At 29.4% G+C, this 10,424-nt stretch overlaps 1 protein-coding gene across 1 annotated transcript; it reads left to right on the forward strand.

The window, feature by feature from the left end:
- Positions 1-3,477: 3,477 nt before the first annotated feature.
- Positions 3,478-4,844, forward strand: LOC124419657. The gene is made up of 2 exons (XM_046949920.1): positions 3,478-3,729; positions 3,811-4,844. Exons 1-2 carry the CDS (start codon positions 3,513-3,515, stop codon positions 4,077-4,079), a joined length of 486 nt encoding a protein of 161 aa, XP_046805876.1. The 5' UTR covers positions 3,478-3,512; the 3' UTR covers positions 4,080-4,844.
- The last annotated feature ends 5,580 nt before the right edge of the window (positions 4,845-10,424 follow it).

Genomic DNA, 10,424 nt, shown 5'->3' on the forward strand with positions numbered 1-10,424 from the left:
TTCAAATTTGGGCGACATGTTCTAAAATCCCAAAGCTGGGATCAGAAAACTGAAAGCAGTTTTGGAAACCTCAATATGTTTTATATTTACTCCAAAAGTATTTTCCCAGCTCTGAAAGAAATGTGGACCCTATGGGCAAAAAAGTAAAAAATCTAATTTTTGGGATTTTCATTCCTATTTTTGGGAATTGCGGGATGCCCTTTGACCTTTTCAATTTTTTTGCACTTTCTGATTTGAAATGACAAATTTAACAAGCGTTGAAAATTTCATTGAGTTTTGTTCATAAATAATGATTTTGTCGTGTATTACATATTTGTTTAATTTGTAAAACTATAATTTATATCAAAATTTTAATAGGGTCGCAGATAGCTACAACAATTTAGTCCATATTTATCCCTTAATATCTTTTTTTAGTTAGATATGAAAATTCTCGATTCTTTACAAAATTCTTCAAGCCAATATCTCAATTACATTCAAAAATATGTTCATTTAAACCTGTATCATTTAATTTCGTATTTTTCATATATTAGTATTAAATATGACAGAACCTAATTTCTATTTGTTTGCTTATTGAAAGGTCCTATTATGCTAAAATTTTTAGAAATTTATAACTATTTTTACCTGAAATTTTTTTGACAGATCATTTCGTTCTGTTTTGTTTATGATCATGTAGGTAAAAATATACAGGTAATGATAATTTCGATTCATTCACTAATGAGAAATATCAATGGGGAATTACAGGTTATAGTAATATAGTCATAAATGTTAATAGGTAGACAATTCGTAATTTTTTACTTTGGAATACCTGTATCGAAAATGACAAGAATTGGTACATAAGTAAACTTCTCAGATTTTAAGTACCATTTTTAATAAATCTACAATGAAGATTACATTAAAGTACGAAGAGTTGTGCCCGTTTTATAGAGTATATCTTCAAAAGAGCCAGAAAGAATTGAATACATTTCAAATTATATAAAAACTACATATAATAGAAAAATAGACAAAACAGGCATATCGAAAATTGAAAACTTTTTAAAATTTTTTTATGTAAAAAGTAAGTCTGTGGATGGAACTCAAAAGAAATTTCGATTAAAATTTTGTAGTTGGATGGAAACTACTACGGAAATCTTAACTTACAACACATCAACAGGAGCGCCTTGCAAGTCATATGAAGACTTATATTCAAGGTCAAAAAAAAGAGGGTCACACAAAAACTTTTTTCAATCTCAAATGAGGAAATTGCGGATACATTTAACGAAATGCTGAAAAAGAAAAACCAACCTATGGATGCCGTACATATTGCAACTATTCTCCCTAATGCATCACCAAAACGACTTAAGCGAATTGTGGAAAGTATACCAACTAAAACATCACATTCAAATTTTACTGAAGAGGAAGCAATAGCGCTTATGTTGGAACTGGGTCTCAGTCGAAATAAGCACCAAATATTAAGGAAAGCACTGCACGAAAAAGGACACAATATATTACCATCATACAAAGCGATCCAGGAAAAAAAATAAAGTATCCTACCATCACCTATTGCTGTTAATGATGTGGAAGCTTGTATTGATATATCATATTTGCTCGAAAACACAGCATCAAGAATTGTGTCAGACTTTTCAGAAGACCAACTAAGGAAAATTCATAACTGTGATGATGTCTTAATGTGTAAGTGGGGATGTGACGGTTTATCAGCACTTCCAGAATACAAACAAGCTTGTGGAAGTCGGACATTAGCAGACTACAAAAGTGTATTTATGTCATCATTAGTGCCATTACGAATTCGTTCATATTCCCTTAATTCATAATCGTCAAGCATCAGAAATTCCCGCCAACACCTTTAATTGTTTTAGAGCCATCTGTATACACATTTAAGCTTTCAAAGCTATCAGGTGTCAATTAATTATAATTACAGATTAAACTAAACCGGAAGTTCCTTGAAATGCACGGTTCCGGAATTTGGTAGTCAGTAGCATGATGTAGGTTTGGTAGAAAATCTACAATCTTTGCATGACCTTTGGAACCAAAGTTCCATCTATTTGTAATACTTAATCTGGCTGCAGTATTCATTGCCAATTGTTTAGCAAGAATGTCCACAGGCAGCCAGGCAATTCTCAAATATAAACAAAAGCAGAAGTAATAATGAAGAAGTATTAATGTCTTTCGGAATTTCACCACTTCATGCCAGAATACGATTTTTGGATTACTTTTTACACATAGCATACGACCTCAAATATAGAAGTGTGCCAGAGAATCTTACTAAATCAACAAAAAATAATGAAGAAAATAATGAAATTGATTTTGAAATTACTTCAAAAATAACTGGAATCGACAAGTAGTTGCTTCGAAGAGTTAACACTATTTTAATGGCACTGAATAGAAAACATAAAATTAATGGAAATCGATTTGGGGAATATACATCTGAAATTTCTAAATTACTTGTATCTCTGTATCCATGGAGGGAACTAACACCTACAGTACACAAAGTATTGTGTCATGGTCAAATAATAATTGAATCGAATATTCTTCCACTTGGAGAGTTAACAGAAGAAGCCCAGGAAGCGAGGAATCGAGATTTTAAGCATGTTCAACTTTTCAGCTCAAGAAAATGCTCCAGGCAATCACAGAATGAAGATATTTTTAATAGTTTACTTCTATCTTCTGATCTTGTTCTTTCAACTATGCGAAAAAGATGGATTTGTTATGAAACTCTATCATCTTAAAACGAGGAAGATTTAAAGGACTTATATTACCTTCTGGATATGTATACCGATATGACAGATTAATTTATAGAAAATAAGTAGTGTTAGGAATTAACTATATAAGTAGGTTGTAAGAATTAATTGTATTATGTGGGCGGGAAAGGTGGGCGGGAAAGGTGGTTTGTGGGGTGATTTAGGTGTTGTTGTGCGTGGCTCATAATAAAATTATATTTTTTTATTGTATATACTCTAGTGAGTAGAAGTTGGTTAAAATACATTCTAGAAGATCTTCCCTTATTTTCGTTTATTTAAATAAAAATAATATAACAAAGAATTAAAAGCATAATAAACAATTTGCGAAGTTTTCAATATATAGAAGTATGCCTAGTACAAGCCGTAGAAGCATAAAAAATACTATAATAATTTGTGGACAGTGCAAATTAGAAGTTAAAGAAGAAAAAGAGAATAGCATAGAATGTGATAAATGTGGAAAAATTTTTCATGTAATATGCACAAAGTTAGATAAACGTCAGTATGAACAATTGTTGAAAAAACAAGAAGAAGAATACGTTTGTCATAAATGTGTTAATGTTGACAATAGCAGTACAGTTGGAGAAGAACTGCAAGTGATCAAAACACAACTCAAAAAACTTGATCAGCTGTATAATTGCAAACACTATGAACTTTATGTCATCAAAATTTGATGAAATTTTAAAAAGTCTAAATGAAAATAAAAAAAAGATACAATTAATTGAAAAAGAAAACTATAAGCTTAAAAATGAAATTATTACATTGAAGAATTCGGTAAAAATGTTGAATGATCAACGCGTAAAAAATGATTGTCTTATAAGCGGTGTAAAGGCGGAAACTGAAATTGGTGCAGCTCAAGCTGTTATTAATTTATCTAAAAATGTTTGTGTGGATTTAGAAGAAGCTAACATAGAAGATGCTTACTTTTTAAAAAAGAAGAATTCTGCTAATCCAAAACAAGCTCTAGTGGTGAAATTCAGTTCCAAAGTGTCAAAAGATAAGCTTATGGCTGCTAAGTCGAAATTTAAAGACAACGAAAGTACAAAAAACGTCTTTGTTAACGACTATTTAAGCAAAGAATCTCTTGAGCTTTTCAATTATGCAAAAACTTTGAAATCTATTGGGTATCACTCTATCTTCACAACTGGAGGGAGAATTTATGCAAGAAAAGTAGCATTTGGAAGGGGCAAAGTCATTAAGTGTGAAGAAGATGTTGATAATATACTTTTAGAAGCCACAACAAAAAATATAAGAATGTCAAAATCAAAACGTCAACAAGAAGTTCCAGATGAAGATTCTAATTGTTCTGATGAAGAAGCACAATCTCAATTTATGTCGCCAGTCTAAATTATGTATCTTATCTTATTTTTGTTTTATAACTAATCTTTTCTATGATTTCACAAACAAATTATTTCTCGAATATAGAATCTTTTGATAATTATATAAAAAAATTAAATTTGAATACCTTTAATATTATTTCTATAAACATAAGAAGCATTTCATCCATTGGCAAGTTTTTGAAGTTTAAAGAATTAATAGCACAGTTTGAAATTTTACCCAATATTATTGCTGTTCAGGAAACTTGGTTTCATTCAAATCTTAAACAAATATACAATATTCCTGGATACAATTCAATTCATTGTTGTAGATCTGATGGCTACGGTGGAAGTTCTCTTTATATAAAAGAAAACCTTCAATATGTTGTTGACTACTGTGAAAGTAAGCAGTTTATTGAAGCTATTCAAATATCTTTGCAATGCATTAAAATAAATGGAAAATCACTAAAAATTTGCACATTTTATAGGTCACAAAAATGTGACATAAATGCATATTATCTATTTATTGAAAATATGTTAAACATTAACCCTCGTTCACCTGTCATTATAATTGGAGACGCAAATATTGATCTGTTAGATGATACCTTGTCAGCTGATCTTTTAAATACTCTATTACATTATGATATCCAAAATTGTCATACAATGGTTACGCGTCCAACTAGTGGCAAATCGATTGATCATCTATATAGTAATATATTAAGCAATCTTGTTATTAATTCTATAAAATGTGATATGACTGATCACATTTTGCTCTCATGTCAAATAAAGAGTAATACTAATAAATCGGAATCTGAATATACTGAAAAACGATACTATATATGTGACTACAATTTTTTTCAAGTACATCTTTAAGATCAAATAAATTTAATGCAACACACAGGAAATCCGTCTGATGATTCATCGCAGTTATCGAACATAATTTCGAATAGTATAAAGTTATCTACAATTGAAAATATCGAAAGAACTGAAATAAAACAACATATATACTCCCTGGATAAATGAAAATCTTCGTTCCCTTATTATGTTGAAGAAAAAACTTTTGAAATCAAGAAGAAAGAAGGGAGATGTAAATAGTGAAAATAAATTAAAACGTTTGAGCAAAGTTATAAAAATTGCTAGTAAAATATGCATGAATAATTATTACCAAGCTAATCTTGTGAATCTTCAAAATAACCCTAAGAAATGCTGGTCATTTTTAAATGAAAATTTAGGAAGAAGTGTGAAGCAAAACTTACAACTAAAGAATGACAATGGGGATGTTATAACGGATGATAGACAAAAATGTAGTATGTTTAATAAGTATTTTCTTGAAATACCAGAAACTTTAAATAGTAAAATAATAAAATCTTCAGGTGATTCTTGTAACAACTTATATACCCTGCGTCAATGTAATGATCACTTTTCCTTTAGATTCGCAAACAATGAAGAACTATTAGAAATAATTTCAAATCTGGATTTGAAAAAGAGCCCTGGCTACGATGGTATAACGTGTAAAGCGCTTTTGACGTGCAAACACCTAATAATATTAAACTTGGTGAATATTTTTAATGATATCATCAGTTCATCAATTTATCCAGCTAATTTGAAAATTGCAAAGATAACGCCAGTTCCAAAAGATAATAAAGCATGTACAGTAGAAAAGTTCAGACCTATAGCGCTGTTGCCTATAATTGATAAAGTTTTTGAAAAAGTTTTACATAATCAATTAACAACGCACAGTGGTATAGGAAAAAAAAGAGGGAAATAATTCGGTAACTTCTAAACGGTTAATCCGATTTTAATGAAATTTGGTATGCACAAAGAGGAGGTGTTGTCGAGTTTAGGTTTTGAATTTGGACCTTATAGGCCAACCAGGGGCCCGGCGGGGGGTCCTCAAATTAGGACACCTCGGCTATGTTAAATTTTTAAAACGATCCTATTTCTTCATTTGAGTTCCGATTTAAAAAAAAAATCGTATATAGAATCTGCTCATCGAGCACTATAAAAAATGTCGTCATAGCAGTAAATTATCTCTTATAGTTTAGGAGATATTCGCATTTGAAAATTAAAATTTTAAAATTTTTACCGTTCTTACTTTAGTTTTTTGATAATAGCGGGTCCAAATATTCCCGATTTTCGCCATTTCTTTTTTTATTCGCTTAACAACAAGTTTATATATCAAGCAGTGAAAGAATTATGTAAAAATCATGACTGAGTCCAAAGTTATAGGCATTTTAATTTAAAAAATTAAAAAAAAGGCGATTTTTTGCCATTTTTTTTGGGAAAAAAGTATCTTTTTCTTTTTAAGTTATCTAAAAAGTTTCTAAGAAGATGTATATAGAATTTATACTTTTTGAAAAGCTGACTTTACATAAAATACGATAAATGAAACAAAACCTAAAAATTTTTGATACCGAGGGGACCAGGTCCATCCAAAAAACCCTATTTTTTATAGAAAATTCAATTTTGAGCAAAAATTCTCAAATCGCATAGTCGATATCAAATTATAGTGACCTGTTTTATATGACCCAATATGTTCTTAATCATTTTGTAACGGGTTTCGATAACCCCGCCCCTGGTATGGATATAATAGGCAAAAAACCAAAAAATCCCATTTTTGGGATTTTTTAAAACTTTTTTGGGAATTCCGGGATTTCTAATAAGAAAATTCGAACTTTTTATTTAATTTTAGATTTTGAGTAAAAAAATCTACCTAACTGTAAAATTTCATCAAAAAATATTCATAAATAAAATTTTTATTGCAATTTGAAAAATTTGTATCTTCGCAAAAACTGAATAAAAAACATTTTTTAATTTTTTTAAAAAAAGTATTCCGCGAATTTTTTAATTTTAAAATTAAATACAGTTTTGAAAAATAGACAAAATTACCTTTCCATTGATATATAACATGCCTACCTAATGTTTTTTAAGTGACAAATTAATTAGGAAAAACTCAACATCTTTTAGAAAATTTACCTAGCACTATTATTTTCATCCATAACGTTAACTCTTAAATTTGTTACATATATTAAAAAAATTTCAGGTATTATTTTTTAAACTGTAATGATTTTTACCCCTATAGGTCACTTTAATAGGTAGCTTATTAAAGTGACCTATTGAGGAAAAATTCATTACATAAGGATACGTTAGACATATGTGGTGATAAAAAATCAGAATTTTCGAATATTTCCAAGCAAAGATCAATAAATGAGGAAACATTACAATTTGGAATATCCCCCCTACATGCTCGCATACGATTTCTGGAACATTTTCTACATTTAGCATATGATTTAAAGTACAGAAGCATACCGGAAAATGCAAACAAAAGTGCAAATAACAATAAGGAGTTAATGGAAATGAGAGCCAGTGAGAAACGAAGAATTCAAGAGGAATTTAAAAAGCGGATGGGATTAAATATTGATAAACCACTCACAGGATATGGAAGCACAAACGATGGTAATACCGCTAGACGTTTTTTTAAACATTTTGAAACTACTTCCGAAATAACCAGAATTAGTATGGATTTACTGCAAAAGGTCAATATTATTCTAATGGCGATAAATAGCAAGCATAAAGTGAACGCAACAAAATTTGGAGAGTATTCTACAAAAGTTTCTAAATTACTTTTGGAATTATATCCCTGGAAAGAAATGACACCTACAGTTCACAAGATATTATGTCATGGAAAGGTCATCATAGAACATAATATTCTGCCTTTAGGAGAGCTTACAGAAGAACCCCAAGAATCGAGGAATAGAGACTTTAAGCATATTCATCAGTTTAGCTCAAGGAAGTGTTCTAGGCAGTCTCAAAATGAAGATATTTTTAATAATCTGATTCTATCTTCTGATCCTGTTTTATCTACTATAAGGAAACGTTGGATTTGCTACAAAACGTTAGCATTTGAAAATATTCATGAATTTAAAGATTTACTTTATCTTTTAGATATGGACTACTGTGATACCGATTATTTTACAAAATTATATTAATTTATAAAAAAATAAATAAAGACTATTTTTATATAAAATAAATACTTGTTAATTTTTTTTAGGGATAAAGAATAAAAGATTAATCGTAAAAAGTGGCTGTAAAAATTCATAAAAATTTAGGTAGTAAAACATGCCTAACAAATGTATGGATGAAAATAATAGTACTAGGTAAATTCTCTAAAAGATGTTGAGTTTTCCCTAATTAATTTGTCACTTAAAAAACATTAGGTAGGCATGTTATATATCAATGGAAAGGTAATTTTGTCTATTTTTCAAAACTGTATATAATTTTTGAAAATTAAAAAATTCGCGGAATACTTTTTTAAAAAAAATTAAAAAATGTTTTTTATTCAGTTTTTGCGAAGATACAAATTTTTCAAATTGCAATAAAAATTTTATTTATGAATATTTTTTGATGAAATTTTACAGTTAGGTAGATTTTTTTACTCAAAATCCAAAATTAAATAAAAATTTCAAATTTTCTTATTAGAAATCCCGGAATTCCCAAAAAAGTTTTAAAAAATCCCAAAAATGGGATTTTTTGGTTTTTTGCCTATTATATCCATACCAGGGGCGGGGTTATCGAAACCCGTTACAAAATGATTAAGAACATATTGGGTCATATAAAACAGGTTACTATAATTTGATATCGACTATGCGATTTGAGAATTTTTGCTCAAAATTTAATTTTCCATAAAAATAGGGTTTTTTGGATGGACCTGCTACCCTCATCAAAAATTTTTAGGTTTTGTTTCATTTATCGTATTTTATGTAAAGTCAGCTTTCCAAAAGGTATATACATCTTCTTAGAAAACTTAAAAAGAAAAAGATACTTTTTTCCCAAAAAAATGGCAAAAATTCGCCTTTTTTTAATTTTTTAAATTAAAATGTCTATAACTTGGACTCAGTCATGATTTTTACATAATTCTTTCACTGCTTGATATATAAACTTGTTGTTAAGCGAAAAAAATTACGAAAATCGGGAATATTTGGACCCGCTATTATCAAAAAACTAAAGTAAGGACGGTAAAAATTTTAAAATTTTAATTTTCAAATGCGAATATCTCCTAAACTATAAGAGATAATTTACTACTAGTGCTCTTTTATAGTGTTTGATGAGGAGATTCTATATACGATTTTTTAAATCGGAACTCAAATGAAGAAATAGGATCGTTTTTAAAATTTAACATAGCCGAGGTGTCCTAATTTGAGGACCCCCCGTTGGGCCCCTGGTTGGCTTATAAGGTCCAAATTCAAAACCTAAACTCGACAACACCTCAACAAATTTCATTATTTCATTAACTGTTTAGAAGTTACCGAATTATATCCCTCTTTTTTCCTATACTTCTGTGAGTACTTACATTCTTTCGGAAAAATATAAAACATTTAAATGTATACTTTTTCAGATTTTTTTATCTTTTTATTGTGAATTTGATTGACATTTAATAAATATATTTTTTATTTTGTTTATTCTCATATTTGCAAAACATTATGTTTATTTTATATTTATTTCCCATTTTCAATACCAACATTTACAACTATAGGAAGTTTTACACATTTTATTTGCCAAAATTAAATACAGGCAAACGGCTGGATCGATTTCAATAAATTGTTGGTATTTTGTTTTAGGAATAAAATTTCGGGGAGGATGGGACTATTACCTTTTATAATATAAAATAATAATCAGTTGTAATAGGTTTCCGGACCAAATCCCTATCTAGATCAGTATATCTTATATGTTTTCATTAGCCGTAGCCAAAGCATCCAACGGGAAGTACAGTAGATTCAATTATTTGACGTACATGGATCAGGACTTTATGACCAGTTGCTGTCGTTGGTAACCATGGATATTTCTGTATAAACATTTTGCCGGTTTGAAAACAAAATTCTTCAAATTTACATGAATCCAATGGAAGCTGGCATGATAAACATATTAAAATGATTCTTAAATTAAAGATGATTTCTTTATTAATGCCTGTGATTTCTGAAAACTTTAAATGAAGTTGGAAAGCGCGTCGGGCCGTGTTACCGTCATTAGAACTTCCAAAGCCACCAGTCTTAGGCTTATCAACGTGCAATCCAATTTCATGCCAAAATAACTGTTGGATGTCAGCACTTCTTTTTGCAACTAACAATCTGTCAGCTTCATCTCTTATTTGCCACTTTTAAATGTTTATTTTGTAACCCGCATTTAGAACAAATTCAAAAAATCGTATCCAGCAATCCAGAGGACTAATGCCGTACTTCAAATTATCCCTTTTTGGTTTAAATTTTTTGAGTTGGAAATCTTTTATGCTCATAAAATCCTTTGGTGTAGCTCTACATAATGAGCATGTCTGACTAGATTTGGTTTCGGTTAAAATATTTAATACTTTGCCGTCTATCAA

Source organism: Lucilia cuprina, chromosome 4 (assembly GCF_022045245.1).
Source record: "Lucilia cuprina isolate Lc7/37 chromosome 4, ASM2204524v1, whole genome shotgun sequence".
Classification (NCBI taxonomy): Eukaryota; Metazoa; Arthropoda; class Insecta; order Diptera; family Calliphoridae; genus Lucilia; species Lucilia cuprina.